Raw genomic sequence first — 26511 nt, 5'->3', positions numbered from 1 at the left:
TGTATGTGTGTGTAAAATAATACAAATATGTATAAAAATGGTTTAATTTATTAACAAAATAATACATGTCTGAGAGACTTAAAAAATATTATTTTTGGTTTAGATTAAGTAATTGAAATATTGTTCTTTTGTAAAAGCCATACATAAGCGTATAATTATTTATTTAAATATTTTATTTCTTTGTTTTTTGTCTTAAACAGTCTCCAACAATAAAGCTATTCCCTGTCCACCTCCGATGCAAGCTGATCCGATGCCTCTTTTCAGTCCACGGCGCCTAAAACAGTTTATATTAACCATAAATATTCCGTTGTTTCGGTCTCATTTTTTTTCAATTACAGTATATTGACATTCAGATGATACTATATTGGCAGCCTGAGGCAGATTATTGAGATTATGGTATCCACTTTCGGGCATAGGGCCAAATCTATGTATTTTACCCACGAATTTACATCGACAGCATATTATAAATATAAATCCCTTACTTACTTAAGTACAGTCTGACCTGTCTGACCAAAAACAGTAGAAATAAAAAATTGGCAACATCGTTGTGTTCCCGTTTTCTCACACATATTCATTTGAAAGGGATGTCACTACAATGTTGCCACTTTTTAATTTCTACCTACTCTCTTTGGTCAGACTGTAACTGAGATGTGGCAACTAATATTCAACCAATCAAGTACCACGAAAATTCACATATTTTTACAGTAGTATATATTTGGGAAGTTTAAACCACTTTCATTTCGTTCGAGCGATTCTCGCTCAAACTCATTCCAGTGGTCTAAACTCCCAAATACATCCTAACCCTCAAATATCTGGGCAAGAATTGTATCATCATCGTTAGGAAGTTTAAACCACATCGATATCGTTTTGCTATAATAATCGCGTTTGCATGATCATGTTAACCATACCGTTGGGAAGTTTAAAATCACTTCATACCGTTCGAGCGTTTCGCGATCGAAATCGTTCCAGTGCTTACAAACTCATATATCCGGGCTCTCAAACATCGGGCTAAGATTTTTTCTATGTTACATACTATTCAAATTACTTGTCGTCTCTTGAAACAAAGGTGTTTTGAGAGCACTTTATTTGAATCTTCAGTGAATATCAGTTATAAGAACACGTTATAAAATGTATGTTTCTTGAAAAAGATGCAAAAGCTTAACGCAACTCACTCTCTGAGGTGGCCAGTCCCAGAGTGCGAGTCTCTTCCAAGCGAATGCTCGGTTGACTATGGCGTTTTCACACAACATGTCTGATCAACTCGTCAGCGTCACAGAACATGAATGGACCTCCAAGGTGCTCAACCCCGGCGTAAGGCCGCATTTTACGTGCATCATTTAAGTACAATCCTCTTCAGGCATGGAAATCCATATATATCGACCGCGTATATACAGAGTTTCCCTAAGTATCTGATTCAACATTGCACACAAGTCGGTTGGCCAATTCCGAAAAGTGTGAACGTTGGAGTCCCCGGTCGTCGAGACTCATCAACGTCGTCTATAAGGCGTTTATTTATACGAAGTAACATCAAAAACTTTGATAGTGCGATGTAGACCTATCGTTTATAATAAACGAAGTAAATACCACCTTTTGATTAACAATTGTGGACTTTGTAATTAAACAGTAAAAGTCTGAAACGGCAGAAAATACACTATAGTCTTATTTTGCTATGTCAAGGAGGAATGTAATCAGATCATATTTATTATCATTGATGTTTTACTGCAAGTGCGGCCTCTATTAGTGAGGGATGGTACTAACTAGCTACTTCGTTAATTAGATGCTTCTAAGGCATCGTGTTATCCAATATATTATTATGCTAGGTTGCGCTAATTTCCATAGATGTCGTTCACTATCGTTTCCATAGTAAGGAGCTTCCCTTCAATGGTTCGAACTAAAAAATCTCATGGGTTCATTTAGTTAAGCACTCAACAAAAGGAGCCTATTTGAGCAAAACAATTATTTCATAATGACTTCGAACTATGTATGTTTATTGGAACAAGAGTTTTAGACTGTTTGTATTAGGAGGATAAATACTTAATAGATGCACATAAATATATTGTAACGTTATTATATATTTGCTCTATTATTACTTTTAATAGCAATAGTCTAAAGTCTTATTTAAAAAATATGGATATTTTTATCTGATATAAACATTTTCATTCATTCATTTAAAGACGAAGAGAAAAAATAATAATAAGCACTTCACAGAAATGTTGGCCATTTTTGAGATTCGAACCCAGGACCATCCATTTTATAGGTACTGTTAAGTACTGCTACTTAGCCGATCATCAAGGTTCGTGTTGCGAAAATGCAACGTCATATCCATATGTTATTCTAATTAGGTATTCTGCATTGATTGCACTAATTGTTAAAATCAACATCTAACATTTCGTAATTTCGAAACGGATGTAAATTGTTATAGGATACTTGCGTTAGCATAGTATTGGCATAAATATAGGGTTGCCGCCGGCACGTATTTGGTGATTTATGATTATTGGTGATATGATAAAGTAACATTATCATAACCGGGATAAACACCTTAATCTCTTTATTCACTGTTTTGGATGTTTCATCAGCGCAAAACATACGTTTTAAAACCAAACCGTTTTTTCTTGTTAGGTGTTTAACTTATTCTAAGTACACTAAAATAATATGTTTGAATATTGGCTTTTAAACCAAATTGAGAATAATTACAAAAATAATTTAGTAGTATAAATTACTTTAGCAACATGTTATCTTGCCGCTATGGAGTGATTTCTTGAATAAGATTACCTACACCTAAGATACCACTATCACTTAAACACTTAATAAGTGTGCCTCGATTTTGCATTTTAAACACCGTAGTATATTAAGTTAGTCATACAAATGGCTTACATGCATTTATTACGAGTACTAGTAAAATGAGGACTGTGACACCCCTGATTCGTTTAGTAAAATCATCAATAAATTGCTATTAATAAACCATCATTCTAATTGTTTATTCCTTTGCTACTTTGCTCTTTACAGTGCACATTACGTACTCATACGTCTTATAAATAATAAGTTCGAACCACCGTCATTTCTACATATAACATGTAAGTAAGTGTTGTATTTTGTCTTTTTATAAATTATAATACTAGTTGCTCATGTGCAAGGTTTAAAATGATTTTTTTAATTTACTTTTAGGTCGGACTCCGAGTTTGAAACTATTGTACCCCTAAATAACAAGACTGGAGGTGCGAAAGCGAAAAAACCGGTGCAGAAAAGAAAGTCCGATGCTGCTAATAGGTAAAAAGATATGACACCTGCACGTACCTACTTACATATTGTATGCGTTGCATACGTAAATTGTTTTTGATTATTACGTTTTATTTTACCTACTTACATTATGAATTTAAATTTACAAATTGTTAAAATATTTTCAGGTCCGATTCAGAACGAGAGTGGGAAGAAATTGACGCGGGGACCAAGAAGGTGAAGAAGCCTCGCCAGGCGAAATCTCCTAGGTATGTTACACATTTAAAATATGCATCTATTCGATTATTATAACTGTGACACCCACCTATGTTGTAATCTGAAAAATATTTTTTGTTGCCTTGTTTTGCATTACTTATATTTTATTGTATTATTTACAGGACTACTAGTGGAGCGTCTAAGAAAAAGACTGCCAGCAACCCCTTCGACGTCTTCGAGCTATTTCCTGATGACGAGGCATTTGCGAAAAATTGCCCTACACCAGACCAGCTACGCTCGTCTATAACTCAACGCGTGGCTGATGGATTGACTCGGCGTGCTGCTGATCTTGAGGGGGAGTTTTTCTTGGAGCTGCGAGTATACAACACCGCCGATATACGCAGTGAGTTAGCGGAGCATAAGTGGAAAAAGGCCCTTCTGGCAGTTAAAGCGCAAATAAATAACGATACTCCTCAGTGGGAATATCTACAAAAACTCACAAAGCATTTAAGAACTCTTTTTGACGATGCTGAAGTTACATTTTTTCACAACAAAAAAGGTTAAAAATTCAGCATTGTCAAAAATAATTTTTAAGTGTATATTTTGAACTGTATTCGGATACCACACATATACATATAGGTACTTACTTTAGTTAGATAAATACTTATTTTACTGTTTTATACGCGAATTTAGTTAGGTGGAACTAAAATGCCTTTTTGCTCTGCCTGTTCAATCCAAGTTCTGAAAAATAAATGGGTTGGTCATTTGAGAAGTACTAAACACAAAAATAATTCTTTAGTGGCAGTAACTGATGGCGTAATTGAGATTTCGTCTGCCTTTCAGGGTCGTATATCATCTTATAGAGTTTTCGGATCTGAAGAGCTAGAATTTGCTATACCTGAACAGTTTTTAGATAATTTAACGTCGAAACTAGAAAATATTATAAAACAGTGTTTGATAAAGCACGTGTGTTTAAAAATCAATTTCGAGTATTTTGGAAACTTTCTTTTATTTAAGAACAACCGGCAGGAAACAAAGTCGTTTACGACAAAAAACTTCACAGTACATCAAAACTATACATTTTCTGAGTTATACCAAAAAGTTATAAACGACATAAAAAATAACATTGAAAATTTTGAGCAGCGCGATAGTGGATGGACTTTCTTATCTAATTTATATTTAGAGGTTAATGTTAACAAATACCAGCCTCTGAAAGGATCTTCTTACATAGATTTACCTAAGTCTATTAAAAACAAGAAAGCTTGTATTAACATACAGAATAAAGATGAATATTGTTTTCTGTGGAGTATTGTTGCTGCGCTTTATCCCTCAAAAAATCACAAAGAGCGTACGGCCTCATACCCCTACTTTAAAGACGTGTTGAATATTGATGGTCTCAGTTTTCCCATAACTTTCTCTGATATTGGTATGTTTGAGCATAAAAATGTGGGTTTAAGTATTAATGTGTATTCTTTAATGGATAATCGTACAGTGGCAGGACCTATTTATAGATCTCAATATAAAAGGAGTAAGAAAATTAATTTACTTTTAATAGAGAAAGGAAATAAATCGCACTACGTTTTAATAAATAATTTGTCTCGATTGGTTCGTTCCCAAATAACTAAACATCATGGTAAACTTTACTTTTGTGAAGATTGCCTCTTATTTTTTCCTTCCCTAGACAAGTTTGAAAGTCACTCCTGTAGTGGAATCGCCACTGTACTCCCGGAAAGAGGTACATATCTACAATTTAAACATTATGAACGTCACTATAATGTTCCTTTTGTAGTTTATTGTGACTTTGAAACAATTCTTAGGCCATTTCAATCATGTGAGCCTGAAAAGGAACCTCAGGGAAGTTTCACTGTAAATAAACAAATGCATATACCCGCAGCTTTTGCCTATAACATAGTCTGCTCTTATGATCAACGCTTAAATAGATTTATTCAATACAGAGGACCCGACTGTGTTTCTAAATTTTTAAAATATTTATACAGACATGTTGAAGATATTTATAAAATATTGCGTGAAGAAGTGCCTATGATTTTCACAGAAACAAATGCTTTAGCCCACAAAAATGCTCAGACATGCCACATTTGCCTGACTGCTTTATTTGGCGACAAAGTAAGAGATCACTGCCACTTAACTGGTGTTTATCGTGGGGCCGCTCATCAATACTGTAACTTACGTTATAGTGTTCCCAAATTTATTCCTGTTTTCTTTCATAACTTAGCAGGATATGATGCGCACTTGTTTATAAAGGAGTTATGCGAGGATGTAGGTTCAAAGGTGCAAATAATTGCGAAGAACAAGGAAAACTATATATCCTTCAGTAAGTTTTTAAAGATGCCTGACGATCAGTATGTGCGGATACGATTTGTAGATTCGTTTAAATTCCTAGATACAAGTTTAGAAAAATTAGCGAAGGGACTTGCTAAGGCAGACTTTTCTCACTTACGATTGTTTTTTCCTGATGAAATCAAATTTGACCTATTGACTAGAAAAGGTGTTTATCCTTATGACTATATAACATGTTGGGACACGTTTGCCGAGACTGAATTACCTTCGCAGGATTTATTTTATAACTCGTTAACTTCGGAGAACATAAGTGATGAGGATTATGTGCATGCGCAAACTGTATGGAATACATTTAATATAAAAAATCTTGGTCAATATACGGATCTTTACCTTCAGACCGACGTTTTACTTTTATCAGACATCTTTGAAAATTTTCGGCGAAATTGTATGGTTAGTTATCGACTAGATCCTGCGTTCTATTTAACCTCCCTAGTCTTTCATTCGATGCAATGTTACTAATGACTGGTATTAAATTAGAGCTAATATCAGACCTAGAAATCATTCGCTTTATTCAAAAAGGGATTCGAGGAGGGATTTGTATGTGTTCAACTAGACATTCCATTGCAAATAATCAGTATATGAAAACCTACGATAACAAATCACCTGATTCGTTTCTCATATACATAGATTGTAATAATTTGTACGGGTATGCAATGTCACAACCGCTGCCTGTGTCAGATTTTCGTTTTTTGGATGACTTTGAAATTTCACACCTAGATATTACATCGGTTTCAGACGACGCGGAATTTGGGTATATACTTGAGGTTGACTTGCTATATCCGCAATATTTACATCATGATCACAACGACTATCCTTTTTGCGCAGAAAAGTTTGTTCCTCCGGGAGGAAAAATACAAAATTAATTCCAAATTTGTTCGATAAATATGAGTACGTAATTCATTACGAGCATCTAAAAACATGCCTCAAAAACGGTTTGGTTATTAAGAAAATACATCGTGTACTCACTTTTAAACAAAATTCTTTTTTAAAGAAATACATAGACTTAAATACAGAGTTGCGGAAAAATGCGAAAACCCAATTTCAACAGGACCTATTTAAACTAATGAACAATTCGATATTCGGAAAAACTCTTGAGGATTGTGAACGACGCGTTGACGTAAAACTGGTCAACCAGTGGTATGACGAACGAAACAGCACTAAAAAGGTTACTTGTGGCGGTACTTTAATAGCAAGACCCAATTTTCATAGCGCCACAGTGCTCACTGACAACTTGGTAGCCATTCAAATGAAGCCAGAAAGAGTTGTATTGGATAAACCCATTTACATAGGATTCTCGGTATTAGAACTATCCAAAAACCATATGTACAAATTTCACTACTCGGTAATAAAACCCCACTATAGTGATCGCGTTCGCCTCTGTTATTCTGATACTGACAGTTTCATTTATGAAATTAAAACTAGAGACTTTTACCAAGACTTAAGAACACATTTCTTAGATTTCTTTGATACGAGTAATTACAGTCCTTTAAATGATTTCCAGATTCCTTTGCGTAATAAAAAGATTCCGGGACTATTCAAAGATGAGCTAGAAGGATCACTTATAACAGAGTTTGTAGGATTGCGGTCTAAGCTGTATTGTATAACTAGTACACACCCGAAAAAGGGCTTTGTAAAAAAAGCAAAAGGTACTAAGGCTGGTGCCATCAAAGATTTGACACTGGAAAATTACAAAGACGTACTTTTAAACGATAAAATCATTCGAAAAAAGAATATTTTGTTTAAAACTATCAAACATGACATCTTCACTCAAACGGTCAACAAAGTTGCTTTATGTAATAAAGATGATAAACGAATTATTTTATCAGACAAAGTTTCAACTATGGCATGGGGTAATAGTTCTTTTTTGTAGATCCGAAACAAATAATGGAAAAGTTGTAACTAAAAGTAAGTGCTGAATATTATATGTTGTAGCGAATTTCAATGTACTATTTCAATTGTATTTACCGTGAAAGTGTTTCAAACTGTTATTAAACTTAGTTAACACAGTTAATCATGAAAAAAATTACACTTTATTTTAGCAGGATGAGGGATATCCACTTATACTCTGCTAACTCACTGCATTGGAAAATAAATATATATATATATATATATAATAACGCACGTCTGTATTTTATGCTTTTATTTTGTATACTTATCTAATAAACGTATAAAAAATATGTGTTCAGTTTATTTCTTCTTATACACTCCCATACTTTCCATTTTTACAGGGTGTAACCAAAATACTGATCAACCGTTTAAGAATGTATTCAATATAGTACCTATTGTACAAATAATTATGTTATTTTTAAGTAGCTTTAACAATGTTTCCCAATGAAAATAATGTAAAAAGATGAATACATTCTTAAAAGGATGACAATTATTTTTGTTATAAGTTTCCTACTCAAAAGCCTGAGTGCTGTAGATTCATTTTTCGTTAAGGAAGTACAGAGCTATACCTATCTTATAGTAAATAATAGTTGCAAGTGCGCTCTGTGAGTAACTTTCACTCAGTGTTATAAATTATAATTAAATACATCAATTTCTTACTAATGATAATGAGTAAGTATACAAAGGTGTTAATTTTGCTCATCACATGTGACTCTCTTCTTTTGAGCTGTTTGATAAATCAATTAACGCCGACAAGTAACAAGAAGCTTATCTACCTAACCTGTATATATTGCATAGCTGAATAGAGTCTAATTTCTTGGCGCGTGCATGCCTACGCTGGCAAAAGCAGGTCAACAACATTATTGGAAAACTGCAATACTGACATTCTCTATATTGTTATAATGTTCGCATGTTCGCATTTATGAATTTGATACAATAAGAAGTGGTCGTTCAAGTAATAAGTTCAAGTAAGTAATTATTTTATTTTTATTATATACTTTTAGTAAATATTATGTGATAATTTAAATACATTATTATTATTTATTTATTTAAACTTTATTTTACAAAAGAAAAACTTAAAATTACAAGAGGTAGATTTAATGCTTAATAGTAAGGCTTTATTAAAGGTAATACTTATTGTGTTACAGTTTCAACATGTGCGAACATTGTGACCCCGAGGATCCTTTTACCCATGCTCAAGAGTGGAACACCCAGACATTTGAAGACGCATATCCAGAACTTGCCAACAAGCATGACGTGACCATTACAGCACCATCAATAGAAACACCCAACAAAAAGAAAATAAAAACTAAACAGCGTGCTCCAAAACGTAAATTAAAATCATCCACTACTTTTGTGAAATGTAGAAAATCCGTTGCTGAGGGACCCCGTCTGATACAAATAAAAATCATCGGCTTACGTAACGGGCAGGAAAGCCAGGCAGAGAGTGATGATGAAGAAAATATGATCTTTAGTGCTCAATATATAGCCAGCGAACCAGTGGACAATGTTGTGGATTCGGCATACAGTTTAATAAATCAAATCTCTAAATCAATGTTACAAGAAAATTTCTGAGTTTATTGTTAAGGTTAAAAATGTATGTGTGCGTAAAATAAAAAAATAAAAAATGGGTCTTTCATTACAGACTTTTATTTATTATCATTAAAACATAATACAGTGCTTATTTCTAAAATAGTAAACATCGTTATAAATCTTGTGCAGACACAATAGTATCAAAATACCACTTTTTAATACATATAACATTTTTTAAAGCACATTTTTTTTCATGATGCAGGCAGTTATATGCACTAGACTTATTACAATATTTTTCATGCAAATGTAGAAAATTAGGACAATCTTGTTCACCTAAATCTATTACAGCACAATTAGCACACAAATCTTTAACCCACTTAATTTTTTCCGCTCCTTTTACATAAATGTTCTTGTTATTTAAATGGTTCGCAATCATTCTTTTAAATTCTCTGTGATCGACAAATCCTTCCCTCCATAAAATCCCGTGGTTTTTTTCTAACCATATTACTCTTTTTCTTTCTTGCTGAGATAAATGAGAAAACGTGTAGGGTGGTTTTATTAAAAAGACTTGCGTGTATTCTTTAGTACTAAGTGCGAATTCCTTTATTATAAAATCGTTATTTAATGATTTAAATCCTTGAACATCCACGAATAAGCTTTTAGTGCTCATGATATTTTCCTTGTTATATTGCTAAGAGGTCTATACTCTATAATGCTATCATTCAAAATAAGACAATACGCAGATGTTTGATCGGGTATATCCTCACTGCACTCTATTTCAACTCTGATGTCAACAACACCCGATTTTAAAGTGTCACTTTGTCTTGAACAATCCACGAAAAACAATGGTGCTATTTCTTTGAAATCGTAAGGATTTAACAAGGGTGCCTGACTACGATTATAGTAGGACTGTTGGAATTTAGAATATTGCTCGTATAATATAGCATACTTCTCATCGGAAAAACTAACATTCAAATTTTCATAAGGATAATATATAGAATTCAAGAAAACTTTAACCTCTCTCAAGTTACAATGATCGAAATGTGTTATATCTTTGTCGGACGCATTTTTCCTACCAGTTTTCAAACCAACTATAACATACCGAGGTTTTTCGATTTGAGATGAAGTTTTAATAGCCCAAGAGTGCTTGGAAGTTTTTGGCAGCAGTGGATATTCGAAGAGGTCCCAGTTTCTGAACGCAATTTGTATTGCACGATCTTTTTCCACATATTTAAGAAGATTCAGTCTTTCCCGATCGGAAACCTTAATATGAGGCATACGCCATACCACTTTTGATAAAGTAACATTGTCTATATATTCATTTGGGTTCAATTTAACGCTATTCAAGTTAGTGTTAGAGCGTAAAAGTATAAGTTCATGTTTGCAATTAATAATAATTTTGTTGTAGTCTTCAGCAAAGCCCAAAATTTTGTTTAATGGTATAGAAGCAGAAAATAAACCTTGGGTAACTTTAGTACCTTTTATGTCCCACCCCCACGACTTTGCCATTCTCGCTTCATGTTCACTCATGGATAAAAGAGATTTCATTGTTGTTGTGATTCCTGCATTTTTATTTTGTCTATTTCAATTCCATTCAGTTCGTATCGAATGTCTTGAAAGAAATGGAGGACAGGGTTATTGGTAAACAGGACGCTCGACACGGGTTGTTTTGTTTCTCTGTTCATCACTGTAATAGTACCTTCTATGTATAATGTGCTAGCTGAAGGCAACACGTACATATCTTGCTGATTGATGGGTATGCGAATTTCATCGTTCAAATTAAAACTTGTAACGTAAGGTTTGTACGAGTGGTATTCATAACTTTCGATTGAGTTATCATAGCTAAAGGAGTTTGCTAAGTCCAGAATGCTCATTTTAGTAAACCGATTGATCTGAGAAACAAAATATTTTCACTAGTGAGCCTGCTTTTCGGTCTTCTTTTCTTGATAGCACCAAGGGTACTGCCTGATTTATCACGGTTCACTGCTGTTTTATTGAAATCAATCATTTTTTCCTCAGGTGTAAATATATTTGAATCTCTTCTCCGCGTAAATTTATCAATTGGTTGTTGGTATCTAGTAGTCTTATTTTAAGAGAACTTAAAGTATTTTGAGTGACGGGAAAATAAATAACGTTTTTAGGCGTCTCTATTATTCTATATCCTGGAGGCACATTAGGTACAAATTCATGAACTATATGGCTCGGTTTTCCGTTGATAAATGATCCACTAATGATATCACATTCGATTCGAACTATAGTCGTCGATAGAATGGACACTGGAAATGGAGATTCCATTAATATATTCGCAGGAACAGTTTCATTACCGAAACCTAGTAGTTTACCTATGGAGTTATCGCCACCAAAATGTATGCTCTTAGAGCAAATAATAGATGTTTTTAGAGTATTATTATTACACAAAAGTTTAAAAGAACAGCCTTGAACATGTGTTTTTAAATAATCGTTTAAATCCTGGAGTTCATAAGAGCCTTCTGGTATCTCCAATACTTCACCCTCACCGTAGTAAAATTTGCAATTTCGACTATCTATGTTAGGTATTGAATTAAACGTAGATAAATACAGTAGACCACATTCGTATTCACCGTCCAATTGAAGTTCAGGCGAATAATTTGTTGTAAGACTAGAGGAGGTTCCCGTTATGGATAAAGTGAAAGACATCGTGTAAATGACATTTTTTTTATTAGTGTTAACAATTTAAACGCCTCTGCCAAAATTGTTTTAAATATTTTAAGCATAAATGACCACAATTTACAGTATTAAATTGTTGGAACTGCCTATAATTATATGAAATATCAAATCTTTTCAAATATATTATCAACTCTAATGGCGGTTTAATATCGCCGAAGCTATTATAATATTCACAATATTTTTTATCCTTTGCATAGGCTACCCAGTGAGTTCCTTGGTTTTTTGATTCGTCTAAGTTAATTATCGCGCATTCTCTACGCTTAGGAAGTTTGGGTAAGCGGTCTCTCATAAATACTCCTCTAAAATAAGGTATACCCGTTGAATTGTTGATAATATCGACATTTGTGAGAGCTCGACTGGGTAACCTACCATTTAGTTTTTTGAGGTTTTTAAGCATAGTCCTTTGCCATTTCTGTACGGTTTTATATGTAATCCTTTGCCCAACGCTATGGATTCCATCATTTTGTTGTGACGTTCAGATTCCGCTAGTTTATTTCTTGCCGCTTTATAGTCTCCTACAGCTTTAGCTATTCCTGCCGCGCCGCCTGCCAGAGAACCCAGAGCCGATAATCCCGCGAATATAGGAATCAACGGTAATATGCCTCCAGTTTTTGGAATAGGTATTATACGAGGTATCCGCATACGACTTGTGTTAGGAAATATTTTCTTCGCAGCTGTATAAGCACTGCTTATGATATTTCCATTCTTTTTTTCTTTAATTCGCTACGTATTTTTGTAACTAAGTGCTTAAATGACTTAACACCTGCCCCTGTCTTAATTTTTGATTTCATAACTTTACTAACCAGCCATGACGCCAGTTTTTCTCCTTTCCCAGCGTTTTTTGCATTCATACGTCGCTTAGCCATTTTATAAAGTTCTAAATCAGCCTTATGTCGATCCTCTATACGTGAATATTTGTCGTAAGCAATATCGTGCTGCATACAAGCTGAATCTAACCCGTTGATACCTTTATCACCCCGTCTTAAGCGTTCTTGTAATTTAGTTCCAGGGCCGCAATAATTGTACCCAGGTATGTGTAGTTCAAATGGAAGATTATTAATGGCACTATTTAAAAGTCCTCTTCCTTTCATAGTCAGTTAACTAGTGATAAAGTAACATTCACATCAGTATTATAAATAGATTTACCTCTATACAACAGCACTGCGCTCAATCCAACTATTTTCGCTTGTACTAAGACCCAACCACTTAACGTATAGCTTGTTGCCTTTTCTTTTCATTATTTTCTCTATAAGATAAACATTAGGATACTTTGTTTTTTGCAGCTCTTGTTCATAAAAGGTGCCTAATATTGAATTTTTTCGTTGATCTTCTAAGTAATATGTAACGGGTATAGTATTCTTAACTTGTTTTATTGTAAATAATTCTGTAGACCAATTAGGCGTATAACCTTTATGAAAAGCGCCTTTGTACTTGCTTATACGTACGCAATCCCCTACACTGAATTTGTTGGCCCTTGTTTGTAGGTATGAGCGAGGTTTGTTTAGTATAGATTTTATTTCAGACTCTTTATGGAAATCAACATCTATCGGTCTACACCTTATTGTGCGATGAAATGTATGATTATATGAATTCACAATATCATGTAAAGGTTTTCCAAACCATTTGTAATTGCCAACAAAACTAAAATATTTATACAGTTTGCCTTTTAAAGTTTTTATAACCCTTTCTACAATTGATGCTTTTTTAACTGAATAGGTTGAATAATGGTTTATCTGCAAGGATTCCAAATAATTTTTAAATTCAGTATTGTAAAATTCTTTCCCCAAATCTGTCTGTAGATGTTTAGGTTTGCGTTTTGCAGTGTCAATTAGTTGCCTAAAAGCGTCTTTGGTCTCAAATTTGGTCTTAGATTTCATCGGAATTCCCCATATGTATTTTGAAAATGTATCAATGACAACCAAAACGTACTTATAACCCTTATTAATATTATGAAATTTTTGTAAATCCAGTAAATCTGCTTGCCACAAATCATCTATGCCCTTTAGTACAACTGAACGCCGCGCAAAATTTTTGCGAGCAGACCTATGAATTTCATTTACTATTTGGTTCTTTTCCATTACTGAGTCTGCTCAAAATACCCTCAGTTTCCTTTTTTGTATAAAAGTTCAAGTTCAACTGACGCTGCAAGCTATGAATTTGTGAATTTATAGTTTCAAGCAAAGAATCCAATTCACTTTTTTTGTAAGTGCCACTAAAGAGTTGATCAACATATTGTTTGTTTACACCATCAGTAGACAGCACAGGTGTATTAACACCTTTCAGTCGAGACGATTGTAAATCAAAATCGCCATTATCAGCGCGAATTAGTGCCCTTTCGCCAAATTCCGAAAATTCGAATACTCGTAAGCGTTTATGTACATGGTGTCCAAATTTATCAATGTTCATTTTGCTATGTATCATGCTTTATTAAAAGATTAAGATTGACTGCGGATCTAAAGTATCGTTAGGTCATTATATATCTTTCAATATATCTGATTCTTTCAATTCTTCAATTATAGATATTATTTCGTTATCTAACCCTGTATTACCAGCATCCCGGGATGCAATAAGTAGCTTTAATCTTTCAACTAACTCATTTGGATCATCCCAATAAACGTATGAAATATTATTGGTTACCTTTTTCATAGTTGGGAGCCCTTGTCCCTGGACATTACTCCCATTACTTTTTAAACGTTCTTTAGTATATTTAAACATAGGCCTTATGATTTGTAAATATTTTCTACCTTTGTTGCTTTTTATAGGTTTATTTGGATTAAAGTCACGCCTGTGTGCATTCGTTTATAATAGCAGTAACTTATAATTAAGTTTATCTTCTTCAGTTATAACTTCAAGTTCAGGCACTTTTGTAAATAATAATTCCTTCAAACCCGGGGTTAAATTGTAAGTTTTTCCGCTAATTACTATACTGTTATTATCAAGCGCTACCACATGCGATCCGAGCATAATTTTACCACGTTCTTTGTGTACGCCAAAAGGGATATTCTCCAAATTATACGAAATGTTACCATCACTATTATCATCTCCGGGAGAATCTATCGAATCAGAAGTCTTAAAAGAGAACTCATCAGCTGATTCCTCGCTATTAATACTGTCATCTAAAGAGGCGTTGCTTCCATCATAAACGTCTCTACTTTTAGAGATCGTAGAATTCACACCAACGGTGTGAGTAGTACTTTCCTTATCACTGGCCTCAGGGCTGAATTTCAATCGCTTAATTGAGTTTTTCCAGTCTGTATCATCAGTCTTAAATTCGTCGCTAAGGTAATTATTTTCATTATTAAAGTTACTTTTTTTATTACTTTTAACCATCTCATTGAGAGGTTCTGTTATTGGTTTTAAAACTGACTCTAATGTCATTTCATTGGCCGTTTTGATGTTACGAATTAACTTAACTTTTCTCTTTACAGCCTCAGCTGACTGAAGCAGCTTCTCTTTTAAATTCTTCTCTTCGTTCATTACGATGCAACCTCGTTGGAATTATATGAAGAAATGGCGGTGTAATGTAATTGCGGCATTCTAAATACATTCATCTAAAATAATAAATGTATCAAAACCCGATCTATAGCATCCTGAATTCTTCGCACAATCCTTATTTATTACTAAGTAGTTGTGCGGTTGGTTCCATACAGTGGCACACATATCTCTAAACTGGTTCCATCGCATATCAGTTCCAACGTGTTCATCATAAATATGTCGTAAATTAATTTCGTCTTGTTTAAACAAAATAATCAGATTTGCATTATCTCTTATTAACTGTTTAGGTATTTTGCTGTAGGTTTGATTCAAGTAAAAACTATTAATGTTTTTGTGTCGTCCCATCGCAAAGTAATCCCTTATATTATTTTGATTTTCACATGCAACGTCATCAAATATGAATACAGAGTCATTAGCTGCATCCTGAGGACTCACGACTTCATCATTTTCGCGATATTTGAAATAATTTACTGAGGGAACCAATGACAACACTTTTTCTAGATAGTTGTATAAAGGTTGATAAAGAGTTTTTGAATACACATACACATTTTGAAAACGAATTCCTTGTTCATGTAAAAGAAGACCTATCATTAGATTGGTCTTTCCACAATTAGATGGTCCACAAATGACGCAACGGATTGAATTCGGTAAAAGTTTTCCATGATAAGAATTCTGTTTTGAACAGTTTGAAGCTAGTATGTCAAACCGAAGGGTTTGAGGTTGCTTAACAAACTTCATAGTAAATACTCGTTAGTTAGCAACGTCTTGTTATAATGAAATGTTAATCCATAATGATGACTTACATTGTCAACTCGATTAATATGCCTGCTTTGGCCGCGAAACGCTCGAACGGTATGAAGTGATTTTAAACACAACTATTATCGCGAAAGGATATCGATGTGGTTTAAACTTCCTAACGATGATGATACAATTCTTGCCCAGATATTTGAGGGTTAGGATGTATTTGGGAGTTTAGACCACTGGAATGAGTTTGAGCGAGAATCGCTCGAACGAAATGAAAGTGGTTTAAACTTCCCAAATATATACTACTTTTTACAACGTGCGTTGTTCTTCTTTTCATTCCTCACCACGCCTTGGGAATTGTACATATCCAAAGGGACAAAACTCGAGTTATCTTTGATGCCTTAAAGTGCTAAATCAAAAAGTTATATTATTCTTCTGCTAAGACAATGGTCGAGCTTCCTCGAGCAACTATAGTAGAGCTTATGTTGCTATCAGACTCTGCTTTTTTTACCTCAGTTCATAAGCTAGATGAGCGGTGATTCTGGCGCCCGAGGCGCCGACCGGGTGGCCAAGAGCTACTGCGCCCCCGTTCACGTTCAGTTTGCTCTGGTCTATGCCCAGCTCCTTGACGCAAGCGAGGGTCTGTGCAGCGAACGCCTCGTTGATCTGTTGATACGATTACAATTATTTTCTAGTTCCTACTCTAAAGACATAAGATTCAGTAGTGAGATCCGGCGGAGTAGCCATACAAGGCGAAATATTTCTGATTTCCTAAAATTATGCGGGCCTTACTCAAGAGGTTCGAAAGACTACCTTGTTGGGCCGGTTGCGCTGTCACTATTCTTCCCTCTGTACGAATAAAAGGCATCAGCTGAGGAAACGTACATACATACATACATACAATCACGCCTGTTTCCCAGAGGGGTAGGCAGAGATCACGGATTTCCATTTACTACGATCCTGAGGAAACGTATCCTTGCTTAAGTCTATTACTCTTAAAATAAGAATAGCTTTTAAATTTGGAATGGTCGAAAATACTTATACGATAAGATTATGTGACTTCCACTGGCATCAGAGATGTACAAAATGGTTTTAAAAAAGCATTTAAATACAAAATGCAAAATACTTTTCAGATTTACTATTTCAAATGCAAAATACCAAATAGTTTTGAGTTTTGTATTTCAAGTGCTAAATGCAAAATAGGTATTTTCAAAATACTTTTTGAAAATAAAATACCTTTTGACCAAATCTCAGATATTTTTATTTATTTTCTGTATTAATAATCATGAGAAATAGAGTCACAATGCCGAACAAAAACGTCTAATAACATGGCACCTAATGAAAGTAATGAATGACATTTTGGTCATATTTATCAGTAGGCAATCAATAAATTATGTTATGTTATTTTATTTATTTAAATATTTAGGAAGGACATTGACAGCAGATTCTGAAGATTCAATTGAGATTAAAACTAGAATAGCTATGGCTAAAAAAGCTTATAATAATAAAAAACATCTTTTCACTGCCAAGATATCGCGTAAAATTAGAAAACGGCTCATCAAAACTTATATCTGGAGCATAGCTTTATACGGCTGCGAAACGTGGATTCTGACCAAAAAAGAGAATAAACGGCTAGCCGCATTCGAAATGTGGTGCTGGAGAAGAATGGAGAAAATCAGTTGGACAGAACGAAGAACTAATGAAGAGGTTCTGGAAATTGTGGGAGAAAAAAGAAGACTAATTAAAGAAATAGAAAACAGAAGAGGCAAAATGATTGGTCACTTGATACGACATGATACCTTCTTTAAAAATATCCTAGAAGGAAAGGTGAAAGGAAGAAGAGGGCGCGGAAGACCCAGGAGGAATTTTGTTGACCAGCTCAAGGAGAAGGCCGGTGTCATGTCGTATCAAGAACTATAGAGGAAAGCGGAGAATAGGGAAATATGGCGCATACTCCACCGACAAGAGCTACATTAGCTCTTAAATAAGAAGAAGAAGAGAAGAACAGAATTTATTGATCGCCTACTATTTTTAGGTATTATTATACCTATTATACCTACTCACTTAAATAATGTAAAAAAACTAGACTAACGAAAAGAGAGCCATGTCTCCATTTTGTTGATTGTGCATCTAGTTCTTATATTTCATACCTATATCACCTAAATGCTCTTTATTTATTATTTTCATTCTATAGCTTAGGATTTTTACAATAGGAATAATAACTCAACACTTAAAAGTAGGTAGGTAATTAAATCAAAATCAGTCATTAGCACTCAGCACCAGCAGTCCAGCAAACAATAAATCCGTTAAATCGTCGGCGTCAGTGGCGTCGGGCGTCGCTTTCCATAGATAATATTCGTTTTCGTTTGACATTGACAGTGTCAAATTGACACTAGTCAGTCAGGCGCGCATGGCTAGCACTAGCAGGCGCCTCTATCGGTCAAATTCGGCAATACAAGCGTCATTTGTTCACATTTTGTTTGACTGGTAATGTTGGCTAAATTTAATTTAATCATAAAGTATTTTGCATTTTGAAATGCATATTAAAAATGCATAAAAATACATCTCAAAAAGTATTTCAAGTAAAATACAAAATGTTTTTTACTAAAAGGTATTTAAATGCAAAATACAAAATAGGTATTTTGCATTTTGTATTTGCATTTTAAATAGAATTATTTCAAATAAATCGCATCTCTGACTGGCATATTGTACTGCAGTGCAGATCTGGTAACAATTTTATCGAGATAAGATCTCACTTATGTAATAATAGAGATATTTGCTAGCTCGCTATATGGAAGCGAAGCGTGGCCTGTGCTTGAGCGGCACAAGCAGGAGCTGCGCGTCACGGAGATGAACATGCTCCGTTGGATGTGTGGAGTTTCGCGGAGAGACCGCGTGAGAAACTCCCGCATTCGCGGCAGTCTTCATGTCCGTGACATAGCAGACAAGCTCCAAGAAAGCCGCCTACGATGGTACGGCCATGTCTTACGTAAACCGGCAAGTTACATAGGGAACAAATGTCTTCCTATACCACCTCCGCCTGGCCCCGGACGAAGGGGAGCACCCAAGAAATGTTGGCTTGATGTCGTTGGGGTTGATATGCGTGCTAATGGTCTCACTAAAAGGGATGCAGAAGACCGTGCGAAGTGGAGGAGAAAAAGCCGGAAAGCGAACCCCGGGCTCCGAAGCGCCCGAGCTGAGGATGCAACCGGGAAACCGTTAAGATGAGAGAGAGAGAGATATTTGCTCCAACTGAAACTTTCTATATAAATAATACCTATACCTACAATTTGATAAATGTCTAATTCGTTCTAACACTATCTAAGAGGTCTAAAATTGCATGGCGGCAGAAGCAAGACCTAAATCTCGTTCTTAGTCTTTCTTAAGCCACTCAGACTACTTGATGTCTATCTTTTACGCTTCAAGGCTGCCAGAAAAGAAAAGGTTATTTGTATTTAACTGTATTACCGTAATGTGATCAATATCCTTATAGAAAAACTTGTTAACATCCAACAGGCTTTGGATAGCGGGCACTGGAAAAAGCTAGCAGCTTCAAGCTGATCTTAACAATCCAGGAAAGAAAATGTATCTTACCTCAATGAGGTCAATATCCTTCAAGCTAAGCTTATTGACAGCCAGCAGGCTCTGGATAGCCGGCACGGGCCCAATGCCCATGACGCTAGGGTCCACGCCAACGAAGGACCAGCCGAGGAGACGGGCTATAGGCTTCAAGCTGTGCTTGGACACAGCTTCCTCGTTGGCTAAGATAATGGCACCGGCTCCATCGTTCACACCCTGTGGAAGTAAGTGAGAGGTTTCAAGGTTAACTTGTGCACATATGCGGTTTAGAAATTGCCATTTAAACTAAGTAAATTACTAATAATCTGGTTTCAGTCAGGAGAAATCTTAATTACCTCATATGGAAGCATCATCTGACCAAGGAGTTGCCAGCATTGACCACCGTTGTGAGCACAGCCACAGACAGCTTAGCTACTTTTAATGTGGTCTGCGATCGAAGACGCTCATCAACCTCAACAGCCACGAGCAACCAGCCGTGACAGTAGTGACGGCAGTCCTGCCAGCTGTCCATCTTAAATCTCCAGAAGAAAATGCTAGTCTACATGGCAACATTATCTTACCGAGAAGTTCCCAGCAGTGACCACTACCCCCTTGCGGAAGAGGACAGGCAACCTCGCCAGGTTTTCAGCCGTGGTCTGGGGCCGTGGGTGTTCATCGACAGACATAACTACATCCTGCTTAACCTTCACAGTCACAGGGAACAGAGAATGCTAGTCTACTGACATGACAACATCTCTTACCGAGGAGTTCCCAGCAGTGACCACTCCCCCCTTGCGGAAGAGGACAGGCAACCTCGCCAGATCTTCAGCCGTGGTCTGGGGCCGTGGGTGCTCATCGACATTCACCGTTACAGGGGAAAAGAATGCTAGTCTACTGACATGACAAAATCATCTTACCGAGGAGTACCCAGCAGTGACCATTCCCCCTTGCGGAAGAGGCCTGGTAACCTCGCCAGGTCTTCAGCCGTGGTTTGCGGCCGAGGATTGTCATATACTATTGCAAGACTTCGTCATACTCCGTTTCTTACCGAGGAGTTCCCAGCAGTGACCACTCCCCCCTTGCGGAAGAGGACAGGCAACCTCGCCAGGTCTTCAGCCGTGGTCTGGGGCCGAGGGTGCTCATCAACAGACACGACCACATCTTGCTTCTTGACCTTCACCGTCACAGGGGACATTTCTTCGTTGAACAGTCCGTTGTCGAAAGCTGTGAATAGAAAAAGCCACCTTAAATTTTGTTGCGCTTGTCAATTCATTAGCCGGGTCATCACAGAACAAGGCAATGTGCTCGCGCGACAAATGTGCAATGTAGACGTGCCTCAGCCGAGGCATGTCTACACTGGATGGTTGCCGCGCGAGCACTTTGCCTCACGTCACGACGTACCTTGCTCTGTGTGGACCCGGCTATTGATAAATCAAGCTAACAAAACATACAAAAACAACAACAAAACCTGAATCAAATAGTAGTAGTAGTAGTAGTAAACACTTTATTGTACAGAACAAATTACATGTACAGAGAATAATTATAACGGTTATCTATTGGGTTGGTAAGAAAGTAATGAGCGATCGATTGAATTCCACATAAAATTTTTGAGAGAGTTCTAGAATCTTCTATGGTCGAAAATATATAAAGGGCGAGTCGCACAGTTTCTCGTCAGTCATTCACTAGCTGTCGCCGAGCTAATATAAGGAAGAAAATGGACGAATTAAAAGTGCATGTAAGGCATTGCTTACTATATGAATTTCAGTCTGGCCATTCAGCCGCCGAAGCAGTGCGTAATATATGTCAGCGTGTTGCTCCTGAAGTTATTGTGTCTGAGGCCACGGCGAAACGATGTTTCCAGCGGTTTCGTAGTGGCGACTTTTCATTATCAGATCAACCTAAGTCTGGTCGACCGGTGAAGATTGATGTAGCCAAATTAAAAACCTTAATTGAAGGAGATCCGAGGCTAACGAGTCGTACTCTTGCTACCGAGTTAGGCTGCTCTCATGTCACCATAGAAACACATTTACACGAGTTGGGAAAAAACTACATATACAGTGTTTGGATACCGCACGAACTTGATAGAGATCAACTAAACCGCCGTGCTGATATCTGCATACAACTTCTGTCTTTTCGCCGCACATTCAACTGGTTGGACCATCTTATCACTGGAGATGGAAAATGGGTCTTATATATAAATCACACACGCAAACGTCAGTGGCTAGCTCCAAATGAAAAAGGAATAGAGGCACCAAAAACAGAGCCTCACCCGAAAAAAGTTATGCTGTCCGTTTGGTGGGATATTCATGGTATTATTTACTGGGAACTCCTACCAAGTGGAATGACTGTTACCGCATCAGTATACTGTAATCAGCTTGAAAATTTAAACCAAAAAATCTGTCAGAATCGTTAACAGCATGCTAAAGTCTTTTCTTACACGACAATGCTCGCCCACACATTGCAAAAGTGACTCGGCTAAAGCTATTGGAGCTAGGTTGGAAAGTGATACCTCATCCACCGTACTCTCCAGACTTGGCACCTACGGATTACGCATTGTTCAGATCGCTAAGCAATGCCTTGAATGAAAAAAAGTTCAATGATCAAGCCCATCTATGACAGTACATAGCTGAGTTTTTTTAATCTAAACCTAAGAACTTCTTCGCCGATGCTATTCATTCTTTACCAGAACGATGGAGACAAGTAGTAGATAACGAAGGCCGTTATATTTTTGATAAATGATTAAAATAATAAATTAAATAAAAATTACAATATTGGTTATGATTCGCTCATTACTTTCTTACCAACCCAATACAAAGGCGAGCTTATCCCTTTAAGGGATCTCTTCCAGCTAACCTAGTTCGTATTAATTCTGTTAGAATAATGGAGCAAATAAGATGTGGATCTCAAAGCCCAATCCCATTTCTTTTCTGAATCTATTCTATGGATTTAGATAGCGCCATGTGCAAAGAAGTCAACCGGAAAAAAGATTCTTGCTGTCCTTGTATTTTATCTCTCTTCTAGCCTTTTTTATGCTTTGGAAAAGCCAGTATTCTACTACAAAAACATAAGAAATAGATCCTCACCAGCCTTCCACCTCTGTTGCGACTGCAGCGCGAAGGCATCAACCTCACTTCGCTGCAACTTATACCGCTCAGCTAGATTCTCAGCGGTCTCCGGCATGGTGAAGTTACACTGCGTATCCAAAGAGCCCCTCTGGAGTGAGTCCTCGAAGTCTATGCTCTGTCCTAAGGCGGTGCCGAAGCGGACGTTACGAACTACGAAGGGGACGGATGACATGATCTCAGTTCCACCGGCGAGGGAAACTTGCGCGGCGCTTGTTAGGATGTCCTGAAATTAAAATGTGAAGTTAATAACAAAAACTAAACGTTGGGTGTAGTCGATTGCAACATGTGATGTCTATGTTGAAAGTGTTGATCAGTTCCAGAGTAATCCAGAGTTCATAGCAATTTCCTTCTTGCCCGACAGTCGTTACACTGCAGGTAGTATTTATAGGCCTGTTGAGCGCGTCTCTTTCATCCACCGAAACCGTTTAAAAGCATCCATCCATTCAAGCTTTATGTCCCGTTTTTAGTTTTCTGATCTTCCCATAAAATGTGCTATTGCTGTTTTTACATACGACGAAGGTGGGACGATGGAGTCAGAGAACAATACAATTTCTTGATTATTTTGATGTCAGAAAGGATAGAGAGAGATATAGATCTTATCATAACTGTGGATTTACCTGAGCACTGTTGACAATAGCCTGGAAGCCAGAGCCACAAAGCCTGTTGATGCCGAGCGCGGGCTTCTCTTGAGGGACTCCGGACTTTAGAGCAGCGTGACGAGGAGCCAAACCTCCGTCTGATGAACCACTTAGCTGAAACAATATTTCATATATAAGGTACTAAGTTAGCTACAGGGCGGTTAATTCTACAAATAGTTTTTTTTAATATTTTATACATAATTAACTCATCATCATCATTATCTCAGCCCTTTATCGCCCACTACTGAGCATAGGCCTCAACTTCTAGTGCGGCACTTGTCCCGGTTCAGGCCCCGTAGCCGAATGGCATTTCTACGACGCGAAACGAAACGCCCCGAAAGGTAGTCTAGCTCTGTCGCGCCAATACGCAAGAGCGATAGAGATAGATATCTACGAGGCGTTTGTGCATTCGGCTACGCACGCTGAGCTACTCTCATCCAGTTGTGACCCGCAATTTTCCGGATTAACTTGAGTAGTGTGTTTGTTCTTTGCCATTTTATGTTTGATGTCTGTAACATGTCCGTACATGTTATGTAATCGTCATGAATAAATGTCTTTTATCTTTATCTTCAGCAAAAGGGAATGTACAAGTTTCTAATGGGGTGGCAACGCGCATGTGACACTGTTTGAGTTGCCGGTGACGGCTTTACATCAGGCGGGCCGTATGCTTGTTTGCCACCGACGTAGTATTAAAAAAAAAAACTTTATCTTTTGTCTAATTTATGTGTCCACGTGTATATTTTATGGCACGCGTGTTCAGTGGATACATGTGACATTGTAGTTAATAATGTGAAACATGGCAAGAGTGATGGCCCACCTGTACCTTACGAGATGTCAAATATTGTTATTTGGTGCGTGGTGTGGTGGCATGTGGCAACAGCTGTTTTCTTAGCATTATTCCAGACCAGGACTACTTACCACATTAACTTGCCCGATGTTGACCGTGTCGACTAAGGCTGGAGCGACGCCGCTAGCTTTGAAAGCGTCTTTGGCGGCAGTCGCCAGCAGATCTGATGGCTGGACATCGCGCAGTTTGCCGCCAAAGCGGCCGAAGGGCGTGCGCTTCGCACCTACGATGTAGATTCCTGGAAAGTGGAAATATATTCGAAACTTTAAAAGAAGTCAATAGGTCAAACAAACATACGTTAGGATAACATGCGCGGATCCAGGGGGGGGGGTCATGGGGGTCATGACCACCCCCTGGAGCCTAAGTTGGCCATACAAATCTATTTCTGCGTTCGTTTCTACGTGGTCTGCCACGTGACCAGGGGGGAACCGGGCCTTTACCACGTGACCCCCCCCCCTTGGGCACGAAACTGGATCCGCGCTTGTAGGATAAGCTACGATACGAAGGTAATACGCTAAGATAGGTGTAAGTAATTGTTTTTTCTGCGTATCAGTATCACTATAAACCTTTGTTGCGTTATTAGGTAAGTACCTACCTGATTCTTATTCTCGCAGTGTCATGCACCCATATTATTTACAGGTAAATTATGAAAAAAAAGTTTGAGAAAAATCTTTCCAGTGAATTTGACAGCTAAACAACATACACGGTGCCGTATGTTTGTAAAGTCTCGTATTATACAGCGCCATCTACATTCACGTAGAAAAAAAATCTCATACTTACCTCACTCATACCCGTGAAAAAATGTAATGTAATAATACTTTATAATGATAAAGTGAATAAATAAGATTATGGATATAATTTTTACTTCAAATGCTATTAAGTAATAAAATTGATATCAGAACGGACATTGACCGCGATTGTAAATACAACGTACGTTTCAAAAGGTCAGGTGGCAACGCCGGCATCGTAATAGTACCTAAAGATTATCACAATCCTTTTACAACACGGTCTAAATTACAATGTACAACTATTTTCAGACTTGAAAATATTCTGTTTTCATATTTATAAGCTTTATTGTGGACTTTAGCATTGAAAGTTTCAGCGCTTGTATTCTACGAGAATAAGTTAGGTATAATCATAAAAACAATAATGACAACTGGAATCTAGAAAAGTATACTCTTTTAGCACTAAATCGTGACAGACAGAAACACAAAGTACCTACTTACAATCTCAAAATAGATAAAAATGATGTTAAACGAAGCTGTTTCTTTCACATTTATTTAATAGTATTGTTTACGTACCTCTGTTGATTGCTACGGCCATTTTACACAGCACACGTCTGTCTTCAAACCGGTCTGGACGGACTGTGATAAATATTTTAGGTACCTACTATATGGCGCTGGTACTTATTATCATTCGGTCGCAGTACTCGCAGTCAGTCATTGCAGAAACTTTATTTTCCTCTCACTAGCTCGGAAACACGTGTTTTGTCCTTTAATACCAGCGGGTAAAAACGCATTTTATCCACTAGTGGGTAAAGTAATTTGACCTTGAATAAAGACAAATTAACTGCTTTCCAATTGATAAAAGTAGGTGAATCTAGTAATAAAGATGATTTACCACCTGTGGAACTACTGGAAGCAGTGATAAACGCATTTTTTGCGTTGTAGTTTCCTCGCTATAGTGAGGGGAAAAGTTTTGTGTTACACTCGGGTGCAAATGTATTTTACTTCTCGTGTGTTAAAAAACTCGCAAGTTCAGGATTCTATTCTCGAACCACTCGCTTCGCTCGTGGTTCAACTATAGAATCCTTTCACTTGCTCGTTTTTCAATTCCACACTCGGCGTTAAAATACAACTTTGCCCCCTTGTATAACAAATAACTATTTCACGTACCTATTTCACGTACGTCCACATACCTATTTGTAATCACTTTATTGTACATCGAAATAGTACGTTACGATACAAGTGCGTAAAAAAGGAAGTTCGAAACGAGTGGCGATAAATTAAAACACGACCGAAGGGAGTGTTTTAAATCGACACGAGTTACGAATTTCCTTTTCGCACGTGTATCGTACGACGTTTTTCAGTACAGATGAGCCTCCGAAGTTTCGACCTGACATATAATGAACCACTTCTCGCACTAGTGCGTAAAAAAAACACCATCTGTACTGAAAAGGATAATACTT

General features: G+C 36.8%; 2 protein-coding genes across 4 annotated transcripts; one reads left to right on the top strand and one right to left on the bottom strand.

Annotated features, from left to right (window-relative positions):
- Nucleotides 1-30: 30 nt before the first annotated feature.
- Nucleotides 31-25721, bottom strand: LOC125234432 (3-ketoacyl-CoA thiolase, mitochondrial-like). Of its 2 annotated transcripts, XM_048140669.1 has the most exons (9): nt 25625-25721; nt 24395-24561; nt 23456-23590; nt 22797-23061; nt 20814-20937; nt 20475-20526; nt 19750-19950; nt 16667-16821; nt 31-274 (listed from the first exon to the last, which is right to left on the bottom strand). In XM_048140669.1, exons 1-9 carry the CDS (start codon nt 25644-25646, stop codon nt 193-195), a joined length of 1203 nt encoding a protein of 400 aa, XP_047996626.1. In that variant the 5' UTR covers nt 25647-25721; the 3' UTR covers nt 31-192. The 2 variants fall into 2 exon arrangements, with proteins under 2 accessions (XP_047996626.1, XP_047996625.1); XM_048140668.1 differs by lacking the exon at nt 20475-20526 and having other exon boundaries at nt 20762-20937.
- On the top strand, nt 2825-9622 carry LOC125234433. Of its 2 annotated transcripts, XM_048140671.1 has the most exons (5): nt 2825-3074; nt 3166-3267; nt 3405-3485; nt 3615-3835; nt 8826-9622. In XM_048140671.1, coding segments are annotated over exons 1-5 (519 nt in total). In that variant the 5' UTR covers nt 2825-3072; the 3' UTR covers nt 8939-9622. The 2 variants fall into 2 exon arrangements, with proteins under 2 accessions (XP_047996628.1, XP_047996627.1); XM_048140670.1 differs by lacking the exon at nt 8826-9622 and having other exon boundaries at nt 3615-6213.
- Nucleotides 25722-26511: the final 790 nt, after the last annotated feature.

This window comes from Leguminivora glycinivorella, chromosome 16 (genome assembly GCF_023078275.1).
Source record: "Leguminivora glycinivorella isolate SPB_JAAS2020 chromosome 16, LegGlyc_1.1, whole genome shotgun sequence".
NCBI lineage: Eukaryota > Metazoa > Arthropoda > Insecta > Lepidoptera > Tortricidae > Leguminivora > Leguminivora glycinivorella.
This window is presented reverse-complemented; position numbering and strand designations above follow the sequence as displayed.